Genomic DNA, 27357 nt, shown 5'->3' on the forward strand with positions numbered 1-27357 from the left:
ATTGGTCTTCGAAACCGATAGTACTTTTTCAAGAACTCTTGTTGCATTTCTGCCCAAGAAGTTATCGAAAAAGGCCTAAGGTTGTTGAACCAATATTTTGCCTTGTCCTTTAGGGTAAAAGGAAAAAGTTTGAGTCTCAAAACTTCTTCTGGCATGTCCGTGTATTTCACGGTGGAACACACTTCAAGAAACTCATCCAAATGCTTGTAAGATTCTTCACTTGGAAGTCCATGATAGTTGGGAAGCATTTGAATGGTTTGTGGTTTAATTTCATAGTGATGTGCTCTAAATGGAGGTAATTGAATGCAAGTGGGTGCATTGTATTCATTAGGCACATAATGATCTCTTAAAGCAATGGGAGGATTAGCAACCGGTGGTGCTATATGAACAACTTGGTTAGCTTGCATAATAGGAGGTTGTGGAGCAACAATTGGCTGAGGCATTCCCAATGGAATTTGGCCTTGTTGTTGTGGTGGAATGAATGGTCTAGGCATGCCTAATGGTACTTGGATGTTATCATGATGCACATTGGGGTGGAGGACACCTCGTTGGTCTATGTAACCAAGGTCCTCCACATGATCATTGTTTTGCTCCTCTATTGATAAAATGGAGTGACAAGAACTACCTCTTCCCCTAGGATTACGAACAACTGATTCAAGATGAAAATCAAAAGGGATAAGAGTAGGATTCAATGACCTACGACATAGCATGCACTAGCAAATCAAATAACAATAAATAAAGCAAGTAATAATCACTTCGCCCCCACAACAAATCAATCAACAAATCTCCACATACATTGATCCAATACTCCTATGCTTGAAAAAATATGCAAAGAAAATTAAAATTGCCTCCACGCAGGCCCACGATTTATCTAAGAAAGTAAAAACGAACCTCTACGCGGGCCGACGATTTAACTAGAGCTTGAGTTTGGAAAATCTCACAAAGGATCCTTAAGCAACTTCAATTCATTTCAATTTTTAAGCCTTGCTTTGCTTTGCATTTTTTTAAATTTTTAGCCCTCTTTGCTTCCTTACTTGATTCCTTGCTTAATGCTCCTAGTCAATCAAGAATAAACACAATAAATAACTAAAAAGAAAATAAAGTAAAGACATGATCAAAAGAGTACTAATTCCTATATGTTTCCAACACACGATGTTGCCAATTCAAGAATCCCCGACAACGGCGCCAAAAACTTGGTGTGTCGCGTGACCAACATTTAAAAGAGGTGCAAAGAGTGTGAGTGTGCAATGTGGCCAAGTTTTGAATTTATAAGAGCCACTACTACCTCTAACTACAAAATATAGCGAGTAGGGATCGTCCTAAGGGATTTGATTGCAACTAATATGCAATGGAAACAAGGATAGGGTTAGTAGGTTGAGTGATCAAGAGAGGTTTGTTTGGATTAATTAAACTATCATGCAATTAAAATTAAGGGTAAAGTACATTGACACCCCCTGAGGTTTGCCAAAAGGACACTCACATGAAAGTTGGCCTATTTTGGGACAATGACACCCCTTCAAGTTTGATATAGCTACCAAAGACACCCCAATGTTAATGGATTGATATTTTTGCCCTTTGACTTTTATATTGACCAATTTAAATATTGAAATGACAATTATAACCTCATACCCTTAACAATTTGTTTCCTTCTCCTCTCTACTATCTCTTCCTCTCAACGCCAACACACACACACACACACACACACACACACACTGTTACATAGATGCACATATACAGATACATATATATATACACATATATACACACAACCACACACATAGATATATATACAAATACATATTTAAATATGCACACACAAGGCGGCAAGATTGTGAGTTTCCTCAACTCTTTCTTCACAGCTGGAAACTTAAATAAGGCCATCATCTCCGGCGGATCAAAGACAAGCAGATTGGCAACGGATCGAAGACGCCGTCGATAAAGAAGATAAGTAGTTCGGCGGTGAAGTGTTGTGAGGTCCTCCCGGTCCAGGGGCAAGCGCCAGAGTTAGGGACGGTCGGGAAGCCATCGCGTCGAATATAGGCAAAACTAGAGTTGCGCCAGTAGGGACAGGCGCCGCCGATTTCTTCAACAGGTAGGTCCTGACAGATCTGGTGGATGCGAGTTCGTCGTTATTATCCTCGGCTCCAAAGATGACTTTGCTTCTGTTATCCAGATATAGACCCTAGAGGGGGTGAATAGAGTCTAAGCAAACTAAGGTCAATTTTGAGTTTTAATTAACTAACTAGAACAATGTTTAACTTCCATGATGAATATTGAAGAAAGTAATCTGAATTTCAAACTTCAAGGGACAATATTTATCAAACAAAATAAGAAGCAATAAATGTAAGAGATAGAGATAGAGATTGTAAACATATACTCAGCGATTTTAGCGAAGTTCGGAAACTCCTACTCCTCGGCTTAAAACCCCTCTTGAGACTTCCCAATTCACTGTGGCTTCTCCTTACGGGTGGAGAGCAAACCTTTTACAAGAAACTCTTCCATACTTCTAAGTGCTAAGAGAAACACCTTCTCTTAGTCTTTCTTGGGCCACACCAGCTATGATACCCCTCGGATCCGAGACACGGGTTGATCAGGCCCAGGCCCAAACTCGAGGGAAATATCAAACAATTAAAGTACTTTAAATGAAACACAGAACAAAATTTAAGAATTTGAATAAGGAAACGAAATAAATATAAAATCCTCCAGATAAATAATAAAGTAATCCTCCAAAAGCCTTCAAGGTTACAACTTGGAAATCCAACTAGTGGACCCCTAAACCAAACTCCAACTGAAACTGAGTAACTGAAAGTAAAGATATTCCAAAACTAATTATGAAGTGAAATCTTACAACGACAGTAGAATGAATGAGAGTCTCTGCTTATCACGATCAAGCTTGAGACTGGAACCGTCCGATACCTGAAAAGAATAATAAAGGAATGGGTCAGGCCCACGAGTAAGTTCTAATCTAACTGCAATCCATACAGTGACCCGATACGCAGATACACCGTAGACACCTCACAATATCTATCTAATCCATACATATAAATATATCCACACTAAGAGACATTCACTGATCTATAATAGGGGTCTCAACCTGAATAGAAGGCAACATGTGAAAACGCACCCAAAGGTGGGCATGAGTACCTAGACCTAACAGGGTACACCTTAACTTATTATAACTAGCTACGCATCCACTGCATATACGCACCGTAACCAACGAGTCTGAGACTCAAGCTCATCTTGTGGTACCATAAACATATATATAAAGTCCGTCCAAATCCAGGGTATGTAGTTCAACTATTTATTAAACTGACATACAATAAACCAACTAGTTAGTCACTCAACTTATTCAGTTGATATGACTTAACTACCATCCATTAATCCAGGAAGCCACTCAACTTAGTTGTAGTTGATATGACTTAAACGAAGTTAGGATTCAATATTTATAAATCCATTCCTTTAATTTGTTAGGTTAGGTTTAGGCGTTGTGAGCTAAACCGTCCCTAGTATGACACCGTCCCATACCGGTGCATATAATCCTCCATATCCTTGTAAATTACATGATTTCAATTATGAAATCCCGGCGTCGTCTCTAAGTTTTCCGGCAATTTTGAACTCCGTCAAGCTTCCTACTACTCCGTCTCTAATCCTTAATCAACCTCCTTGGTCCTCTTTATTCAATTCCTCTTAAGCCTCGCTTTGTTTCCTCATAACTGCTCTCTGTTTCTCTCTCTGTATCTTTGGTACGTAAATAGGGTTTTTCCAACCCTTGATACAGATTATAACTGTGTATTTATAGGCACAAAAATAAGCTAAGTCTACTTAAAACCCTAGACTGTAATTTAATCGGCCCATAGAAAACCTAAGTCATATTCAGTCCGCTATCAATACAGAACCCCTAAAACATACGTGAAAACCTACTTGCATAAACAAAACATTTAACTTATTTACTTAACTTATTTATTAATAAAAACAACTAATAAATCCACGTTAGATAATTAAAACATTTAATTAAAATAAACACAACAATTTAATTAAACAAAACAACTAAATAAAAATAATCAAGGAATTCATTTAACTCAAATAATTCAAATAAATTCAAATAACTCAAATAATTGCAAATAAACAAGCAACAAAACCATTTAAATAATAAAAAATACAAGTAAATACTTAATTAAAATACCAGGACTATCCTTTTAAAATTAAGGGTATTACATTTTTTCCCCCTAACAAAATGAATTCTGTTCTCGGAATTCGCTCTTACCTTCTTCCAATATTTCAGGAAACTGCGAGCGAATGACATCCTCCCATTCCCAAGTGGACTCAGCCTCATTGTGATGATGTGATGACCTTGTGGGCGGGTGTGCCGTGGGCAGGTGCAAGAGATACTGACAGGCTACCACATTGGCGAGCTACAGATGCACAGTCCCACATCGCTTGGGTAGAGGGAAGGTGAAGTGCTTATATGTAAGTGTGTCACCTCCAATTGGTATGAGGCCTTTTGGGGTAAAGCCCAAGAGCCAAACCGTGCGGGCTCAGGCCCAAAGCGAACAATATCATACCATGTGGTGGAGTAGGTCGTTACAAATGGTATCAGAGCCTGACCCAGCCGGAAGTGTGCCGACGGGGACGTCGGGCCTCCAAGGGGGGTGGATTGTGATGACCTTGTGGGCGGGTGTGCCATGGGCGGGTGCAAGAGATACTAACAGGCTACCACATTGGCGAGCTACAGGTGCATAGTCCCACATCGCTTGGGTAGAGGGAAGGTGAAGTGCTTATATGTAAGTGTGTCACCTCCAATTGGTATGAGGCCTTTTGGGGTAAAGCCCAAGAGCAAAACCGTGCGGGCTCAGGCCCAAAGCGGATAATATCATACCATGTGGTGGAGTGGGTCGTTACAGATGACTCCACTGAACGCGCACTAAAGGAATCACCTAATTACGAAGGATCTGATCCAGACGATCGACAATACGACGCGGTGACTCCAAATAAGTTGCATCCGGCTGCAACTCAAACTCTCCAACATCGATATGATGATACCTATCATCATCTCGCAGAAATTTCCGCAACATGGAAACATGAAACACGTTATGTACCCGATCCAAATTATTCGGAAGTGCCAACCGATAAGTAACAGCGCCAACTTAGTCCGTAATCATAAATGGACCCACAAACCGCAGTGTCAACTTCCCTTTCTTCCCAAAGCGCCTAACACCCTTCACAGACGACACTTTGAGTAAAACCTGATCTCCAACCCTAAAACTCCAATGCCCGCGTGTGACGATCAGAATATCTCTTCTGCCTACTTTGGATAATACGCATGCTATCTTCTCAGAAGTATCCTTGATGAACTCAAGACCCAAGAATCTGCTCTCGCCAACCTCCATCCAACAAACAGGCGATCGACACGGTCGGCCGTATAACGCCTCAAATGGTGCCATACCAATAGTCTTTTGGAAACTATTATAAGCAAACTCCACAAGTGGAAAATAATCCTCCCAGTGTCCCTTGAAGTCAAGAACACATGACCGTAGCATGTCTTCCATGATCTGATTAACCCTCTCAGTCTGTCCATCAGTTTGAGGATGAAAAGCAGTGCGAAGATGCAACTCTGTACCCAAAGCCTGCTGAAAACTCTTCCAAAAGTCAGACACAAAGCTCGAATCCCTGTCTGATATAATAGACAATGGAATACCATGTAGCTTCATAATTTTTAAAATGTAAAGCCTCGCCAACCGCTCCAAGGTGTAGTCAGTGCAAATAGGTAAGAAATGAGCTGATTTGGTCAACCTATCCACAATGACCCAAATGCAGTTATGACCCTTGAAAGAATTCGGCAATCCCTCCACAAAATCCATAGATATGTTCTCCCATTTTCATTCTGGAATCGGTAGTGGCTGTAGAACTCCTGGCGGCCTGTGATGATCAATCCTAACCATCTGACAAGTACTACACTGAGAAACAAAAAGAACAATGTCCCTCTTCATACCAGCCCACCAAAACTGCATCTTCATATCCTGATACATCTTATCCCCTCATGGATGAACTGAAAACTCAGAGTGATGAGTCTCAGTCATCACATCCTTCCTCAAATCATCAGCAGAAGGTACTACTAAGCGTCCCTTATACCTCAGGCCTCTGTCAGTCCCAACATAGTAAAATGGAACTTCCCCAGAAGCTATCTCTGCAACCTTGTCCATGCACTGCTGATCTGTGAGTTGAGCTTTCAGAACCTTGCGAATGATGGAAGGTGTAACAACCATACAAGCCATGAAAGCATCCGATAACTCATCCACCGTCCTCAATGCATTCCACTCAGTAGCAAATAGAGCAGAAAGACTACCAACAGGTCAGCGACTGAGTGCATCTGTTACCATATTTTTTTTCCCTAGATGATACTGTATGGAGAAGTGATAGTCTTTCACTAATTTCCAACCATCTGCGCTGTCTCATATTCAGCTCCCGCTGAGTGGACAACTACTGCAAACTCTTGTGATCGCTAAACAACCTGAAGGACTCACCCAACAGATAATGCCTCCAAATACGTAAGGCAAAGACCATAGCTGCCAACTTCCAAATCATGCATTGGGTAATTAAGCTCATGAGGCTTAAGCTTCCGAGATCCATACGAAATTGGTTGCTCCTCCTGCATCAAAACACATCCGAGACCCTGCAACGAAGCATCCGTGTAGACCAGATACTCTATCCCACTCTGTAGGGTAGACAAAACCGGTGCAGAAGTCAACTTAGTCTTCAGCTCATTAAAAGCTTTCTAACAATGTTCATCCTACACGAACCGTACACCCTTCTTAATCAAATGAGTGAGTGGTCCTGCTATCTTTGAAAACCCCTAGATGAACCTCCTGTAATATCCTGCCAAACCGAGAAAACTCCGAATCTCGGTAGGTGAAGTAGGTTGTCCCCACTCAACCACCGCTGAAACTTTGGCCGGATCTACCACTATTCCCCTTTCTGACACCACGTAACCCAGAAACTTCACCTCCCGCTGTCAACATTCATACTTCTCGAACTTGGCATACAACTGGTACTCACGAAGCGTCTGCAAGACTATCCGAAGATGTCTAGCATGATCATCCTCTGACCTCGAGTAAATCAAAATGTCATCTATGAAGACAATGACAAATTGATCCAAATAAGCCCTGAAGACTCTATTCATCAAATCCATGAAAACCACTGGTGCATTAATCAACCCAAACGGTATCACCTGAAACTCATAAGATCCACATCTAGTGAGAAACGTTATCCTCGGAACTCTGCTGAATCCGATCCCTCAACTTTCGCATCTCCACTAACGCCGTTCAGTATAATGCTCTAGTAATAGGCATAATACCTGAAGCTAAGTCAATCCCAAAGTAAATCCCCCGACAGGGTAGAAATCCTAGAATCCAAAAACATCAAAGATTCCTGCATAATTGATATGTTGTCCAGTGATACAGTAATCTCCTCCTCCGTTTTCTCCTCCCCATGTAACAAAAGGTGCTAGTGACCCTCTAAATGTAGCATAGCGACGACGTACAAGTCCTGACCAGGTATGGTGAAAACCCCAAACCTACCATAATAATTAATGTGGGTATGGTAGGTGGGATAACCAATCCATCCTAAGTAACACAGCATGCGTATGCATATCCAGAACCACTAGATTGGCTAGAAATCTGAGCCTACAACATCTAGTGTCACCAACTAAACTGTCCAAACCAAAATGCTGATTACTCCGTAGAGCAAAACACGTAAGGTAACTAAAGTACCCCGACGTTACTCCCTTTTAGATTGTCGTGCTATCCTAGGAATTCATTATTCGGGAACAAAACTACCATATCGACTTACACAAGTTCGTTTATAAACTCTTTGGTAATCGTCCTGTCTCAACACAACATACATATAAACAAATATGTGTTTGTTTATCCAAAACAAATCACTCCACTGTGATAATCCTTTATTATTGCAACAAAAAATAATAGCAAAAATAGTTCCATAAACTATTTATAGAAGAAATCTCCACATACTTTAAACCATAAGCTGTCAAATGCATAATAATAAAATATTCCTTAACATATGACTAGTGCATGTGATTAAATCTGTACCACACTCTTATTAATACTTCTACCACTAAAAAACTAAAATTACTTCTAAAAGAACCATCCTCCTTGTGAGTCGGTACCCTCCTGCTTGGACGGCCCGGTATCTCCTCGTTTGGGACACTGCTTGAACATGTGACCTATCTCCCCACAGGTATAGCAAGTACCCCAAAAAGTACCAAATGGTTTCCTCTGCTGGTTAGCCTCTGACTGATCCTATCCTGCCTATTGTCCCTCATTATGCTGTCTCCGAGCGAACCTAGGACATTGTCTGGCTGTATGAACATAATTGCCGTAGGTATAACAATGTCCTTTAAACACATTCTGCACCACTGGTACTACTTCTAGTGTCTGCTGAACGTGTAGCTGATTTTGAAGTGCAGTTGCTACCCCCGCTGCTACAGCTTGAACAATGGTGTAAACTAATTGAGGAGTAAACTCTGGTTTCCTGCCTTGATTGTAGCCTTGGTCCTGGGACTCCTGAGTTAGTTGTTCGTCCCCCTGCTTGATATGCAACTGACCACCTTCCTCCTGCTCCTCCTTCTGAAACCTAGGCAGTAACTGTTCTTCCCCCATTTGCTGACGCTGTAGGAAATCTTGCTTCCTACGTGTCGCTTCCCTTCGCTGCCTACGGTTCCGTCTGGTTCTAGCGTTAACCATTTTGTTAACACAGAAGACAGACATCAGTACGATTTTTTAAATGGACCGTAACAGAATACAACGAATTCTAAACTTAAGCTCTAATCAAGAGAAAACGCTACGCGGAAGACTTAATACGAAACATCCTAGAGACACCTGAACCTGGAGTGCTCTGGTACCAATTGTGATACCCCTCGAATCTGAGACACAGGTCGATCAGGCCTAGGCCCAAACCCGAGGGAAATATCAAACAATTAAAGTACTTTAAATCGAACACAGAATAAAATTTAAGAATTTAAATAAGGAAACGAAATAAATATAAAATCCTCCAGATAAATAATAAAGTAATCCTCCAAAAGCCTTCAAGATTACAACTTGGAAATCCAACTAGTGGACCCCTAAACCAAACTCCAACTGAAACTGAGTAACTGAAAGTAAAGATATTCCAAAACTAATCATGAAGTGAAATCCTACATCGTCGGTAGAATGAATGAGAGTCTCTGCTTATCACGATCAAGCTTGAGGCTGTAACCATCCGATACCTGAAAAGAATAATAAAGGAATGGGTCAGGCCCACGAGCAAGTTCTAATCTAACTGCAATCCATACAGTGACCCGATACGCAGATACACCGCAGACACCTCACAATATCTATCTAATCCATACATATAAATATATCCACACAAGAGACATTCACTGATCTATAATAGGGGTCTCAACCTGAATAGAAGGCAACATGTGAAAACGCACCCAAAGGTGGGCATGAGTACCTAGACCTAACAGGGTACACCTCAACTTATTATAACTAGCTACGCATCCACTGCATATACGCACCCTAACCAACGAGTCTAAGACTCAAGCTCATCTTGTGGTACCATAAACATATATATAAAGTCCGTCCAAATCCAGGGTATGTAGTTCAACTATTTATTAAACTGACATACAATAAACCAACTAGTTAGTCACTCAACTTATTCAGTTGATATGACTTAACTACCATTCATTAATCTAAGAAGCCACTCAACTTAGTTGTAGTTGATATGACTTAAAACAAAGTTAGGATTCAATATTTATAAATCCATTCCTTTAATCCGTTAGGTTATGTTTAGGCGTTTTGAGCTAAACCGTCCCTAGTATGACATCGTCCCATACCGGTGCATACAATCCTCCATATCCTTGTAAATTACATCATATATATATAACAGTTTAGCAATTTACAATCCAAAACTAATATCCAAATAATTGCAGAAAGAAGATTAACAATCTAGCAATAAAAATCCAGTATTAATCCATGTAATTGCATCGAAGAATTAAGTATTCTAACAATTAGCATCCAAAACATGCATAGTTCAAATTTAATAAAACAATGACCCTATCATTTATTTAAAATAAGTTCTATAATATTTTTATAGTCCAATAAATCGCTAAATTAATTTAAGCGATTTAGTTCCTTCCATCCGGTAACAGCGTACTAAGTCATATACTTATATTCTGTTGTATCTTTTAACACAGAGCCACACATTATGCCACAAGACCAATTTATTAATTTAAAAGACCTCACCGTGCATTTAAAATAAATTTAGAATCATTTTATAGCACCCTAAACCGTCATATTAAAATTAGCCAGTAAATCTCCTTCCAGCCGTTAACTGCACACAAAGTTGTCAAATAGCGTACTGTTAATTCCATTAAAACTAAGGGGTAAATTTATGCAATTCAAGACCTTAGTTACATATTAAACTAATTATTTAAAAACCCATTAAATTTCTAAAACTGTTCAATAACCCAAAATGCCCAAACAGTGAATGAAAAATCACTGTACGCATAAAACAAAGAAAGAGCCTGCTCTAGAAAAATAGAGCAGGCTCAATGTGGCATAGACCCGGCTCTAACACCACCTTGGAGCCGGCTGTAACAGGTGGGAGTTGGCTCTTGGCATTCCAGAGCCAGCTATCTCTCCCCCTGTGAGCTTCCTCTTCCTTTCAGCTTTATTCTGACCTCTGTTCCAACTCCGGCCAATTACAACCTTTCTATTTGGTTTTAAAACTAATTTAAGAGTCTTATTTAAGCCTAGAATCATCCCCAAGAGTTGTTTACAATAATTTGAAATTAATTACAGAGACTAAATAAAGCCATTAAACTAGCATGCTTGAAAACAACACTGGAACAGGTTTAAGAAATTTCAGTTCTATTCCAACCTTGTTCCTCTTCACTACTAAACCTAAGGATCTTATCTCATCCCAGTAACATCCCCATGGTTCGTTTGCAATAGTTAAAAATCAATTTCAAAGTCTAAAGTTACAACAGAGTTAACATGCTTACAGAAAAATAACTGGAACGAGACAAGCATGAACTGTAATAGACTAGTTTCCAACATAAACAGATCATTCATATAACATATATTAAACATATAACTTCCAGTTATTAATTGATTAAACCCTAGAGATTATCTAGGTGCACAGAACATGAGCCAAAGCGAAAGAGAAAGATAAGAACTTGCCTGTGATTTCAATTATGAAATCCCGGTGTCGTCTCTAAGTTTTCTGGCAATTCTGAACGCCGTCAAGATTTCTACTACTCCATCTCTAATCCTTAATCAACCTCCTTGGTCCTCTCTGTACAATTCCTCTTAAGCCTCGCTCTGTTTCTTCACAACTGCTTTCTGTTTCTCTCTCTGTATCTTTGGTACGTGAATAGGGTTTTTCCAACCCTTGATACAGATTATAACCGTGTATTTATAGGGACAAAAATAACCTAAGTCTACTTAAAACCCTAGACTGTAATTTAATTAGCCCATAGAAAACCTAAGTCATATTCTGTCGGCTATCAATACAGAACCCTTAAAACATACGTGAAAACCTACTTGCATAAACAAAACATTTAACTTATTTATTAATAAAAACAACTAATAAATCCACGTTAGATAATTAAAATATTCAATTAAAATAAACACAACAATTTAATTAAACAAAACAACTAAATAAAAATAATCAAGGAATTCATTTAACTCAAATAATTCAAATAAATTCAAATAACTCAAATAATTGCAAATAAACAAGCAACAAAACCATTTAAATAATTAAAAATACAAGTAAATACTTAATTAAAATACCAGGACTATTCTCTTAAAATTAGTGATATTACACCAGCCCTTACAAGATTTGAACAAGTTTGATGAAGTACAAAGTGATCACTCTTAGATCTAAAGTATAAGATTCAGCTCACTCTAGAGTATGCATGAATAAATTGAAGCTCAATACTCTTTTATGATATGAAGTGTGTATATAATAATGAAAGGCTTTTTGATTGCAAGAATATATTTCTCAATAAGTGCAACAACTTTTTAAGAAGACCTCAACTCATTATATAAAGTTTCAGATGAGTCTGATAAGAAATCTAACTGTTGGACACACACTTCGAGGAAAAATGTCCGTTCAAATTTTGAATTCTCGCAGGTTCGATCGTCCGAAATAAAACTCTCTTGAGGTTCGGTCGACCGATTTGGTTCGAGGTTGATTACTAGCCATGTTTCGGTAGACCGATGAAAACTTCCATTTGTTTCGGTCGACCGAAACTCCTTCCTCAAAAGCTCTAAAACATTATGTGGGAATTGGCTCTGCTGATTCATTTACCTCTTTAGTTTCGGCCGTATGAAACTCAAGTCTGTTCTTTAATTTGCTAGGTTCGGTAGACTGAACTAGAATGGCCCTGAGTTTCAGTAAACAGATATTTCTTAGAAATTTTGACCCAAGATTTTTGATAGATTCGGTTGACCGGTTTAAGGTATCATTCCATTTCGGTCGACCGAAATGGAACATATAACTTAGGAACATGTTTTGATGAGTTGAGTTTGGTCCAATGATCCTTAACTTTGATGAATGATTTTCTATGCGTGATTTTGAGAGATTGAGCTTCAAGATGTTCATATATACTTTAACAAGGTTTCCTAAAGAGCTCACCATCCTAACTAACCCCATTTTGATGAGATGTTGAAGACTTGTCTTTAACTCTTGATTCCTTAGTCCATTTCTCATGCCTTGGTGTTGCTTCTTCAGTTTTGTTTTTCTATTATAGTGTTTTGTCTTGATGAAAGCTTTGATCTGTAATTTCACTCAAATAGACATTAGTGTACATAGAACATCATTAATGAATTATGATCATCAAAAGCCTTAGATTCAAGGTCAACAGCTTCCTCTAATGGGTGATGGCAGAGATGAATCGGTGGCGGCGCAGATGAGGGTGACGGCGGAAAGCTTCAGCTTTGATGATGTCGGCTGTGATGGAAATGGTGGCGAGCTCAATGATGTGCAAAGCTGAAGACGGTGCTGTCATGGCTCGGCCATGGATGGTGGCGACGGCGAGATCAGCTTTGGATGATAGTGGCCGGCGAGCAAGTATAGCCAGAGAGAAAAATCCGGCGATGATGGATTCACTGTTCTGTAAAAAGCAAGATCAGCTTTGTGTGTATATATATATGTATCTGTATATGTGTATCTGTGTAACAGTATGTGTGTGTTGGCGTTGGGAGGAAGAGATAACAGAGAGGAGAAGGAAACAAATGGTTAAGGGTATGAGGTTATAATTGTCATTTCAACATTTAAACTGGTTAATATAAAAGTCAAAGGGCAAAAATGTCAATTCATTACCATTGGGGTGTCTTTGGTAGCTATATCAAACTTGAGGGGATGTCATTGTCCCAAAATAGACCAACTTTCATTTGAGTGTCCTTTTGACAAACCTCATGGGGTGTCAATGTACTTTACCTTATAATTAGATAGGTTTAACTTTCGAAAGCTATATCACGATTCTTTATTATATTATATTTTTATTTTATGAATAATACTACAATTGATAATTGGTTTTTTTCTAATCACTAGTGTCTAATAAGAATGCTTAATCACTAATTAATAAACATAAACTCTTTTCGTTCAAAGCATTTAAATCAATGATAATCACATTAATTAGTAAATACCAATGGGATCTTTTATCAATTTTCTTTATTGTATTATTGAGAGGTGATATTACCTCCCCTTTTCTACAGTTGCACTCCATCTTATAAGAAATGACAATTTTAATCCTAACTTTGTGTGTGTATATATATAAATTACATAATTACCCTTTTAGATATGGAACAATTTTTTCAAGTTATTTATTTATGTTGAATAAAGTATGTCTTTTGATAAAAAAAAATTAAAAAAAAAAAAAAAAAAAGGACCTAAACAAAAGTTCTTCTTTTAACAAGAAAAAAAAAAAGGTTATCACTGTTGAATAAATTATCTCCTTTGACAAGACCCAAAAAAATATAAATAAAACTTAAAAAAAAAAAATTATCTATGTAAGATGGTGCAACTTCAAAAGTAAGATAAGTTTGCTTTATTCTTACCTAATTCTTCTAACTCTACTTTACAAGAAGAACTTGACACGGAGACTTTTACGAAGTTGCCGTGTTTGTGTTGGATACGAAACTCTATAAACATGTGTTCTATATTTTATAGATATATCTATAATTTAAAAATAATTTTTCTAACTCAAACACTTGATTGACACATTTTGAACATTTGGCCGACACATTTTTGACACTTAAATAAAACATTTTATAATCTGAAATACAAATCTTATAAAATATAAACATATAAACAATTTTGAAAACAATACAAATACAGTTCGAAGTGTCCAACATATTTTTCTTGTAAAAGAAAATTACCATATACATGTCATAACATGTAATGACACTTCTATGACAAAACCATAATTACAATGAGAATGACTAGGCATGAGAGTAATAACATAGCTTCCTCCTCTACCTTATGCAAGACATCCTAACTATCTTGTTTAATAAAATTATAAATGACAATTTATATTTATTTTAACTGTGTTCACGCTATATCCGAGTGTATTTGATCTTTTTAGAATTTAACGTGTTAACAAATTCATGTCGTATAGTGTATGTGGTCTATGATATGTAACTTTATATAAGACAAATCTATGTCTAAATTGTTAGCTTTAATTTTCATTTATTTATAAAAAAGATGTAATCTAGTAATAATTCATCATCTTTCAAAATAAAAAGTTCAGGCCGGATTCATGTACCCATGAAGCAAAGTCCCGTGCAAATGTAAAGTGATAAATTTTCTTAATGTAGTATATTTCATTTAACACTGCCCTTTCTTCTTGAAAAAGTTTTGGTGAGAATCCACTAGTTAGTATATTGCATGGGTGTTAAATCGTTTTTTTTATTGGAGTGTTATATAATTCTCAATTCTAATTATAAAACATAATTTTATTCAGCCAAATGCAATAAATAAATAAATAAATATATATATATATATATATATATATATATATATATTATTTTTAATTTGAAAGACAATTTGACAATACGATAAAATCTGAATTCAAATTTAACCTTTAATTTGTCAATTTAGTTATACTTTTATAAAAAATTCTGTGCACATATTTGCGCACACATCTCATAATCAAATTGGACATATTATAGCAACTTGTTGCTATTTTCAAAATATAGCATGTGGGTTTTAAAATGGGGAAAATTACATATAAATGAAGTTAAAGTTCCATATTTCTCTAAAATGGATTGCTGAGGTGGCACATGGTTTTTTACTGTTTAGAAAATTGTGGTGTCTAAAATGCCCTTCCCTAACAAAAAAGTAGTACATTTAGTGCAAAAAAGTAGTACCTTCAGTTCAAAAAAGTAGTACATTCGGAGAAAAAGTAGTACCTTCGCGGGTGTTTAAAAAACATGGTACCTGGACGCTAAAAAGTAGTACCTTCAGTTCAAAAAAGTAGTACCTTCGAAGAAAAAGTAGTACCTTTGCAGAAGAGTATTTTAGGCACCACAATTTCTAAATAGTAAAAAACCATGTGCCACCTCAGCAATTCATTTTAGAGAAATATTGAACTTTGACTCAGCCTCTAAGTAAATATGGAACTTTGACTCCATTTATATGTAATTTTCCCTTTAAAATGGGTTCTCTAATAGCATGCTAAATGGGTTACCAAAATATAACTTTGTCAATTGTGCCAAATATAATAACATATAGCTATTACCAAATCTGCTATTGCTCTCTTCCTTCCCTCTTCTTTCTCGCATGGGTTGTCAATTTGGTATTGGGCTTGTGTATATATATATAAGCACAACTGACATACATATATACACAAGCCCAATACCAAATTGACAACCCATGCGAGAAAGAAGAGGGAAGGAAGAGAGCAATAGCAGATTTGGTAATAGCTATATGTTGTTATATTTGGCACAATTGGCAAAGTTATATTTTGGTAACCCATTTAGCATGCTATTACACACATATATATATTTGTGTGTATATATGTCTGTTATACTTGTATATATATGTATGTTATGTTTATATATATATATATATATATATATATATATATATGTCAGAGTTTTTATTTATTTATTTTTAATAAGGCAAATAAGCTAAATAAAATACAAACACAAGCACACAAAAATAAAAAATAAAAAAATTGGTTGTTGAAAATTATAATTGAAAAATAATGGTTGTTGTGTCAAAAAATAACATTTTGGATGAGATGCACAATTGAAGCGAATTACTAAAATATAACATTTTGACACTATAAATATAAATTTGACAAGCAAAATGACATTTTGCATTGGAGATTGTCGTAGCTCTTTTTCCTTTCCGGGTCCACATTATATATCCCCACAAAATGATCCATTGTCTAGTGGGTCAACCCGAGTTCACTCCAAACCCAAATCCGGGAAGGCATTCTTAAAGACCAGTGTAATGGTGTATAATCCTCAACCCCACAGCGATCAGATATGTCGTCTTGTCCGCTCTTTTAAAAACCCTAGAAAGACTGAAAATATTAAATTTTCAGGCCGTACAATTATATCAGTTTTCTGTGTCCCACATGTCAAGGAGCTTTCAAACGGAGGTACAATTACTTTCTTTCTCTTTCTCTCTCTCTCTATATATATGTATGTGTGTATATACATAGATATACACATACATGTGGGTCTCGACGTGTGCACACATTTGCCATTTACTTCTGTTAATTGCTTATTTGTTTAACACAAGTATCACTATATTAGTCGTTTATTTTATTTTGTAAGCAGTGTTGTCTGAAAAAAGTATGGTTCTTTATAATGAAATATTGTTTTGCTGTTAATCAATTCTTTTAATATATTGTAAATTAGGTTGAATGCAATGTCTTCCCTCTTTCAGTTGAAGAGAACAAACAATAAACAAAGAAATAGATTTTTTTTCCCCAACTTCAGTTTGCATAATTAACATTTGAATTTGACTTCTACCTGAAAATATTTTATATAAAGGTTGCCAAAACCAATAATATGTATTAAAGAGCAAATATGTGGAACTTTTTTTTTCGAAAGAGCGGGAAAAAAAATAAGGAAGAAGAAGAATTCACGGCTAGATTGAAATGAATTAGGTTTGTTCCTTTTTTATTTTTTATTATTTTTTTATTGGTAAATACTCACATCAATGTGGCTAAGCCTTTGGTAATAAGTTTATTTTTCAAGCTATATATAGAAAACTAGTCCGTTTGTTTGAGTGAAACTTACAAGTGATCCCTCAAATGTATGAAAAATCAATGATAAATCTAGAGAGACGAATGAAGGTGGAATAAATGAAGTCGTAGAATCTGGTATAATAATCTGAAACCTGTTACTTATCCAATAATATGAGCTATTATAGAAGAACTCTGATACGCAAAACGAAACTTAACACCGAATGGGGAGCCGAACGTCGTTTCGGCAACTCAAATCATTTTCCATTATAGAATGGTGAATCAAGTGAAGTTGCAGAACCTGGTTCTTCGGCAACATCGAATCTTTTCTTACTACCTGATTGGTTGATCGTTAAAACTTGCAAAATTTAATATCTTGAAAATAATCAGTAGCTAGTTCCAATTATGTTATATTTATTTCTTTATATGAAACCATTAAGTTTTTATTCTTTAAATTTATAATAGTGTTGCTGGCATTTGAATGTGGTGACTTCAATTTTGTGCCTGGCTTCATGCTGATTGATGGGAGTCCCAATCACAGCTTAGGGTCAAGCATGGGCTGCATCTCCATCAATGTAATTTGGAATTAGTATAAATATCCTAACTTCTAGATTGATGGTTCATTAACTTTAGATGTGTTGATGATTCAAGTACTTAAGTTCCATCATCTTTAATAATTTACACTTCTTGAAGAGTTGTTCATAACAAATAATAATACGTGTTAGGCTCACTTTTGGAGGGAAGTCTGACTACACATAAGGGATCATTTTGGTAACATAATTACTTAACATCCTTTAGCTGCTTAAGCTTTAGAATATTGGTTGTTGACATGATATTAAAGCAGAAACAGATTGAGATCAAATCTTAACGCTGTAGTTGTAATTCATGCCCATCTTACCTAACCAAAAAAAAAAAAAAAATTTAATTCATGCACATCTTGGCCCACTTCTGTAACGAATAAAGGAGTTGATCGTCAAAAAGATAAATCTGAAATAAGATGAAGTCATAATGGGAGATTTAGGGTAAATATTGTTGATGTGATTTGCCCCATATGAGGATTGACAATTGAGTTTGGTATATGATTTTGTCAAATTTCTCCATCTTTTGGTTCTGGAATGTCATTAGTGAAGCTAGCTGACCAAAGTCTGCTAAATGGCAGGATTGACCTCCACATGCAGGATTGACAATTGAGTTTGGTATACCTGATTACTTTTGTTTTCCTTTTGGTTTGTACTATTGATGCACCAACTTATATAAGCTTCTTTCTCCTATGAAACCTTATAAACACATTAGTTTACTGACTTCTAACATTAATCGCTTTTACTGAGGCACCAATTTGAGTGCATGTGTTGACACGTGCACCAGACCGTATATCCATTACCTCTGTCTGTGTCCATGTGAATGGCACAATTAATAAGGCAAAAAAGGGAGAGAAGAAGGAGGAGATGTACCTCTTGCTGCTGTAATGTGAGCTTCTTTGTTGCTTCAACATCACCGTCTTCTTCCACTCTTTCTTCTTAACATAAGCAATAAATTCCCGAGTTCTTCAGTTCTTGTATTGCACCCTTCTTTTAATAATATGGTGATATTCGTAATATATGAGTTTTACGCAACTAAATTTCATTGGAACTCAGAAATGCAGGGAAACTTAAAAGCTCCAAAAATAGAGGGTAACTATACAAAATCTAACAAAAATAATATACCATATAACATACATTATATCTATTGCCTTGTCTTGATATTTGATAGTTGATTCTAGGGAATAACTTCTTGAGCACTCTGTTAGCATTGACAATATATACCCCTGTTTATACACCTTAATTTTCAAATCAATTATTATTATTTTTTTCTTTTTTAATCGTAACCATTTTTTGGAGCATTTTTGTGTTTTTTTGTTCAATTTAATATACTTTTTTATAAGACCAAGTGACCAACTAATTTGTGCTATTGCATGGAAGGATTAACACTAATTGATTCACTGAATGCGAGGAGGGTTGAACATGTGAACCCTGAACAGTTTGCAGCTATATATATATATCTATACTCAATTCTGGCAAGTAACTCTCACATCCACTTTGCCCTTATGGGACTTGAACAACTGGGCTACACCCCTTGGTGGTAATAGTTTGCAGCTATGCTTGCTGATATCAAAAGAACTAGCTTACTCATTTATTTATAAATAAATAAATAAATGAATAAAATAAAAGAACCAGCTTACTTAAATTTCGAGTCGTGGAAATCAAAATTAAAAATGGATATGATTTTATGTAGCTTAATATCAATATTGGAGGCTGTATAATTAAGAACAATAAGATGTATTTAACAGAATGCAACACCTTATGATGCTTCCCTGGTGTTACAACCTCTTGGATCTGAAGTATGACTAGAAGATTATGCAGCATGCCTTGTCCAATCATTGAAGGTAGGTTCTACTGTACTCTTTGTAATTACAATGCTTGCTTAAGTCTTGTCAGCGTTGTTTGTATATTTTGATTTTCCATGTACTATTTGCATTTTTGCTGGTAAATTTTTCTCTTGTAGTTTTAATTGAAGGAAGAATGATGATCTCATTGTTTCGGAACTAAAACTATCAGATGAGGTTCTTCTAGTTTTTTCTATAGATGTATCTTTTCTTTCTTTTCATTGTAATCCTCAAAAAAAAATGGTACACCTTTGTTTGTTTGCCAAGTAATTGTGTTGTGTCGAAGGCTTAGGGAAGGCAATTAGTTGAATCAATATGCTCAGCATTTGCCTATCACGTAGTCTATTCCGAAAAGATGCATGAAATAATCCTTTTAAACTACGTATGACATTGAAAATGAATTTTCCTCGAAGTTATTCACATAAAAGAAACTTTAAAGATGGTGGGGAAAATAGAAAATTGGTTATGGAGAATTTTGTAAGTACCTCCATTGTGAGCCACATTATTATGCTCTGGCTAATATTTTCTGCATGAAGAGTGGAGGATGATTTTGGACAGTTGCCCTATTTTAGGTATCTCTTTTGTTGAAAAGTAACGAGCAAAGTGTCCTATACTTAAATAAGGTGCATGACTTCAATTCAACTTCCAAATTCACCCACCACAATATTGACTAGAACATATCACCAATATGAAATATTATTCATTTTAAATAAAACCCCATAATAAACCAAAATCAACTAATAAAATTCCATCCATAGACATGGCTATACTCACTACATGATCACCCACTCTAAAAATAAAAACTAAAAATAACAAAAGTAGTAAACCAAATGTCTCATTCCATCACGTGCCTTCTTCACGTACCAACTCCGCATATTGGGATAGCGAGGCAAGCTTGGCAAAGCCCAATAAGTAACATTCTAGCTAATTGACAAAAAACTCCATTCCGAAAACATTATTATTTAAACAGTACAACTCATTAATTTTATTATTATTTAAATTTATAGAAATATGCATCATCCTCTATAGGAAAGAGGGAGGGAGCCAGGGAAGGAGGGATTAGTTTTGGCAAGTCTTGTTGTTATCAACATAATAAGCACACTACATCTGTTTAATCCTTCACATGAAGTACAAATTAATGTGAAGGATAATTTTTACTTTTTTATTTTTTATTTTTTGATGTGTGCATGACTGTGTATTTCCTTTTTATTTGGAGGAACAACGTAGATTAAAAAAATGAAAAAATAAAAATCATGGGAAATGATGGACCCTTCTATTTTCTTCCCAAAGGAAGAAGCTGTCTGCATGTCTAAGGAATCCCTTCAACATTGATGTCCAGGAGAATTTGCATGATAATATGATAACTTGATACCAACTCGGGGAAAAAAAACACATGATAATTGAGTGCACACATATATTTGAGATATTGAGACACTAAAACCAGAAAATCAATAAAAAGGAAATTACTTCTCAGAGAAAGCTTCTGTTCAAGACCTAGAGCAGCATTAACATTTACAATAACTGAAATTCGGAAAACCTCTAAGGGAAACTATTGAGAGACTGAAGAAATGAGAAACATTAAAGCACGAAAGATTTTCTTCTAAATTCTACTATGATTTTGATGCAACACCTGATTGTGGTTGTCTGTTTCAGGATGCAGAAGCTCTATATGTTGGAAGGCTGAGAAAGTGTTCACCGGAAACTGGAATGTACTTGACAACCCAACCAATCGGCCATGACAATACACCAATTCCAATGCATGCACCCCATTGGCCCCAATTTAGCCTTTCAGTATTAGCAAACCTCTTTAGAAACTCCACCATAACCACTTGAAGAACTACCGTTATCCCAACGATTCCTAGAAACAGTTTGTTCTTCAGTATCCCCTTAAATATGTTCTTCTTCTCCAGCTTCCTTGCATTAAACTCGTTAAAAACTTGGCAGATAACAAAACTATTGAAAATGAGGGTGTCCTTAACCCTCTTGTTCACATGAAAGATAGAGCTTCCCTTGAACTCTAAGATCAGTAAAACAATGACCTGATACAAGGCCTGAGCAATTAAATTCCTCCACATGACTCTTGTTATAAGCGGTTCAGTGCGACCGACGGGTGACTTTTCCATGAGATCATTTGTGGGTTGCTCTGTGGCCAAGGCTAAAGCCCCCAAAGTATCCATTATGAGATTCACCCACAACAGCTGGACTGCTGTAAGTGGGACTTCACCAGATGATAGTGCAGCAACAAAGTTTATGACTAGGGCAGCGACATTGACTGTGAGTTGAAATTGGATGAACTTTTGAATGTTATTGTAAACACACCTGCCCCACCTTAGAACTGTCACCAAAGAGGAGAAATTATCATCCAAGATGACTATATCTGAGCTCTCTTTTGCCACTTCTGTGCCTTGGATTCCCATGGAGAGCCCAATATCTGCTTCTTTGAGTGCAGGTGCATCGTTGTTTCCATCGCCTGTGACTGCTACCACGTGGCCTTTCTGCTTCAAACATTGCACCATCAGAAGCTTGTCAAATGGGGATGATCTGGCCATTACACGGATAGACTCAACCTTTAACATTCTATCTTCTTGTGAGTAATTTCTGAACGTTACACCTTCTACTACTGCATCATTTAAATCTTCATAGGGTTTGAGGATTCCACATTCAATAGCTATTGCTTTTGCAGTGAACATATTGTCTCCAGTGATCATTTTGATGTCAACTCCAGCATCCCTGCATGAATGTACTGCTGCTCCAACACCTGGCCGGCATGGATCCTTCAGACCCACCAGCCCTAATAATGTCAGTCCAGTTTCTTCAAGCTCTCCATTACCCTGTAAACTTTCTCCTGTGACAGTTTTGCATGCAAAAGCGATGCATCGTAGGCTTTTAGCTGCCATATCTTTAATAATTGTTTCAAATTGCACTCTCTGTGAATCATTCATTGCTGAGATCATCCCGCTTCTCGCGTAATAATTTGAGCACATTGCCAGAATCATCTCTGCAGCTCCCTTCCAGTGTGTATGAACTGTCTTTCCACCTTTTCTCTTCACCATAACTCCGCTTCGTTTCTTCTCCGAATTGAAAGCTTCTACGTGGAGAATTTCATTAGCTTGCTTTAGTTCATCAAGATCCAGATTCAAATCAAACACAGCCCAAGAGAGAATGGCTGACTCAGTTGGACTACCGGAAATTTCAGGAGTTGATGTAGATACTGTTCTATATACTTCTCCTGTTGTATTTAAACCAATACCTTCTTGTAGCAATTCAAGAAAATTAGGGGCGAGTTCTGATGATGTTGTCTCCTTCAGTTCCTCTTTTCCCAGCCAAAACTGTGTGACCTTCATCTGGTTTAATGTAAGCGTGCCTGTTTTGTCTGTGCAGATTGTTGTAGCTGAACCCATCGTCTCACAGGCAGAGAGTTTCCTGACCATGGCATTGTCAGCCATCATTTTCTTCATCGAATAAGCCAGAGTCAGAGTAACAGCCAAAGGCAAACCCTCTGGGATTGCCACCACAACTATTGTAACTGCTGCGGCTATGATACGCACCATGACATTCATGATCTCATCAGCTTTGGTCTTGCCGCCATTGAATTCCCGGTGCCCGCTTTGGTCTTCAGTGTGTCCTGTGAAGTAACGGATCATCAAAACTGTGAGAACAAGAAAAGCCACCAGCAAACCAATCTTCCCAATATAAGAAGTCAGCTTGTTGAGACGGGCTTGCAATGGTGTCTGCTCGTCCAAATCACGGCTTATGGAGCTCATCATCTGGCCCCATGCTGTATTCATGCCCACTGCAGTAACAAGCATGTGGCCATAGCCATCTGTAACCTTTGTACCAGAAAGCAGAAATGGATTTGTGGCCTCGTTAACTTCAACATGGTTGCTTTCACCTGTCATGCTAGATTCATCCACCTTCAACGAGTGACCATCCAAGAACAATCCGTCCGCAGGAATCTGATCGCCAATATTCAAGCACACAATGTCACCCACTACAACCTCAAAGATTGATATGGGTTGTCTTCGCCCATCTCTCACTACTTCCACTTTTATGTCGCTGCTCTTCTCTGACAGCTTCTCAAACTGTCTGCTCTGCTTAAAGTTACTGATTGCCGAGACTGCAATAACTAACACAACAGCAACAATGATGCTGCCTCCATCATACCACCCTTCTTGGAGGCCATGCTGCTTAATCCCAAAGCCAAGAGAGAGAACTGCACATACCAGGAGTATGATAATTGTTGGGTCTTTGAATGCTTCTAGCACGAAACTGATAAAGCTTTTTGCAGGCGGCTTGTTGTATGTGTTGGAACCGAACACATCGATTCTGTGCTTGGTATCAGCATTGCTGCCACTGATTCCGAACTTCTGATCCATTTCAAGAACCGCTGCAACTTCTTTCACTCCTCCATATTGATGGAGACCATCAAAGTCTCTCTCTTTAACCAGGTCGGCGATCGCCTTATGGTCAATGGAGATAAAGGGTACGTGATCGTGGTTGATGGGTTGAATATCAATTGCAACATAGGGTGGCGGGCTATGAATGACAGTGGTGAGAATTCGGGTGTTCTTGAAAACCTTCTTGGACAAAGAAACCATGAAGTATATGGCTCTGAAAGCATTCTGTAATCGTTTGTGGGGTTTCACAATGGGGAAATCTTTGCCCTTGAACATGGTTGTCTCAAGATCTTGAGAAGAGTTTTGAGGCGTGAAAGGTGAAGAAGAACAAGAACAAGAGCAAGAGAGTCTTTGAGGAGTCGTTTTCCTTTCCTTTCCTTTTTTCTTTGCAAGAGTTATTGTTGTTTAAATAGAAGTTTTAAAACGCGTTTTTATGAAATTTCACTTTAGTTTCCTTGGTGGACTGTGGGCCGTGGCAAGGAATGTATGTTTCAGGATTAGTTAGGGCATTAACTCCGGGAAGCATGGCTCCAAAGGTCTCTCTCTCTCTCCCTATATATATATATTCTGATACACAGCCTGAAGTTGCAATGAACCTTCCTGAACTTAAAAGAGAGATTTGCAAATATGGTCTTTCTTTAGGGTAATACAGTAGAATTTTAGATTTGCGGAACTTCCAAAATATATATTGTTTTATTCCCCTTCACCCTCCTCCAGTCCAGAATTTGCTAGCACTCTCTCTCTCTCTCTCTCTCTCTCTCTCTCTCTCTCTATATATATATATATATATATATATTGTTTTATTCCCCTTCACCCTCCTCCAGTCCAGAATTTGCTAGCACTCTCTCTCTCTCTCTCCATGATTATGATATATTTATCCTGTTAGTTGAAATATTATTCTCCCGACAATATTTTGCATGAAGACTTTGAACTTTGAACAGAGGTCGTTCATTATTACCAAAATGGAATATAAATTGACTCTAAACTTGTCTTGAAGCCCATTATGGTAATTCCACCAAGCTTTTCTCTGCAGTCTTTTGCCTTTGCCCATTGAATGCGTCCTTTGACGATGAAGGGTTCATAAAACAATAGGTTTTTGGTTTATTTTGTTAGGTATAATATAAAGTAGAAAATTAATTACCCCAACGAGAATTAAATTGTGGGTTTATGTTTGGTGGCATGAAATTAATGTTTTGAAATAAAAAAAATAATAATTTAATTCAAATTTTAAATTAATTTTTTTTTAATTCAAATTTCAAGACATCAATTTCTTACTATGTATCCAACATAGCATAAATGTTTTAAGAATTCCCAAATTTTCTATCATTAAATGACATGGGTTAACTATATACATATCTTCTTCGGAATTTATTTTTGCATGATCTGATATCATTAAAAAAAAAGAATTAAATGCTCATACCGTCAGATACGACATAATAATTAAATAAACGTCTCAGATATAGTGATAGGACTTGAAAATAGATGCATTCCAAATAACATGTCATCCTTACACCATAATTTTTTAATTTTTAATTTTTAATTAATTAATTAATTATTATTATTTTTTTATACAATAGAAAAATGATTTTCAAAATGAATAGTTTAGTCTAAATTATCTGACCCACCATTTATAATTAATGATCTTTAATAATAGATTTTAATGCATCTAATGGTGACAAATGACTCTAGTGGTCAAGCAATTGTGACTTGGGCTATATTTGGTCGAGCCAAGCAATTGTGACTTGGACTATATTTGGTCGAATCGACAATAATATAAGCATTAAATCATTTTGCATTTGATTTGGGTAAGGGGTGTGAATATTGACTAATTACAGTTAGCTCATTAATTATTTTAAGAATAAACAAAACAATGTATAAAAGAATAAAAGTTTGGAATTACTATTATGTTTTTTTTTTTTTAGGTTATTGTTCTCGTAACGATCATTCCACCCTGCACGGTTTTACTCTTAAACTTTACCCCAAAAAATCGATGTGAGATTGTGCACTCGTAACCTACCAGTGTGGTAGCCTGTCAGTGTCTCGCACCCGCTTACAGGGTCATCACAATCCATCTCCTTTGAAGGCCCGACGTCCCTGTCGACATACTTCCGGCTGGGTCAAGCTCTGATACTATTTGTAACAACCCACTCCATCACATTGTATGATATTGTCCGCTTTTAGCCTAAGCCCGCACGGTTTTGATTTTGGGCTTTACCACAAAAGGTCTCATACCAATTGGAGTAACACACCTATATATAAGGACTTCACCTTTTCTTTTCCCAGACGATGTGATATTGTGCACTCGTATTTCGCTAGTGTGGTAGCCTATTAGTGTCTCGCACCCACTCACGGCATACCCGCCCATAGGGTCATCACAATCCACCTCCCTTGAGGCCCGACGTCTCCGTTGGCACACTTCCGGTTGGGTCAAGCTTTGATACCATTTGTAACGACTCACTCCACCACATGGTATGATATTGTCCGCTTTGGGCTTGAGCTCGCACGGTTTTGATTTTGAATTTTACCCCAAAAGGCCTCATACTAATTGGAGTGACACACCTATATATAAGTATTTCACCTTTCCCTTTCCCATGCGATGTGAGATTGTGCACTTATAACTTGCCAGTGTGGTAACCTATCAGTGTCTTGCACCCGCCTATGGCACACCTGCCCACAATGTCATCACAGTTCTTATATTTGGATAGTAGTAAAGAGAGTGCTATAAATAGGTTGAAAATTAATTTTAAATTTTTTAAAAAAAGGGGAGGGAAAGTGGAAAATGTTTCTTTTGTGCATTACCTATTTCATTTCTTATTCTCATTTTTCCAAACAAATTATGGCAAGTTGTTCGGGTTTAATTTTTTTTATTTAATTATTATTTTTTTTGTACATTATTTATTCTTCTTTTTTTTTCTTTTTTTTTTTTCAGACAAATGCAATAACATACTATTATTTTTTCTTTTTCTAAAAAAATGAAAAGAGAGTTACAGTCCATACTTGGTAAGTCACGCATCTATTGCATGCAAAATAAATCATTTTTTTTTTTTTTTAAGAAGTCTTTTCACTCTATAACTCTCACCCGTACCCACCCTCCTTGACATGAGTGAGATGTAAACTGTGGACTTATACAATGGGATTCGAATGTACACTCGACACAAAGGATATGATTCGTAGCAAAAAATTAAATAGCCCAATGAGAATTAAAATTGTGGGCTATTTATGGATGGAATTGATGCTTTCAAATTCAAAGAAATAAATAATTCAAACTTTAAACTAAT

General features: G+C 36.8%; 1 protein-coding gene across 1 annotated transcript; it reads right to left on the reverse strand.

Annotated features, from left to right (window-relative positions):
• Positions 1-20725: 20725 nt before the first annotated feature.
• On the reverse strand, positions 20726-24501 carry LOC132299886 (calcium-transporting ATPase 12, plasma membrane-type-like). The gene has a single exon (XM_059796759.1). It carries the CDS (start codon positions 24353-24355, stop codon positions 21332-21334), a length of 3024 nt encoding a protein of 1007 aa, XP_059652742.1. The 5' UTR covers positions 24356-24501; the 3' UTR covers positions 20726-21331.
• Positions 24502-27357: the final 2856 nt, after the last annotated feature.

This window comes from Cornus florida, unplaced genomic scaffold, assembly GCF_030987335.1.
Source record: "Cornus florida cultivar Cherokee Brave unplaced genomic scaffold, ASM3098733v1 CherokeeBrave_3.0.0_Hap2_Chr03, whole genome shotgun sequence".
NCBI lineage: Eukaryota > Viridiplantae > Streptophyta > Magnoliopsida > Cornales > Cornaceae > Cornus > Cornus florida.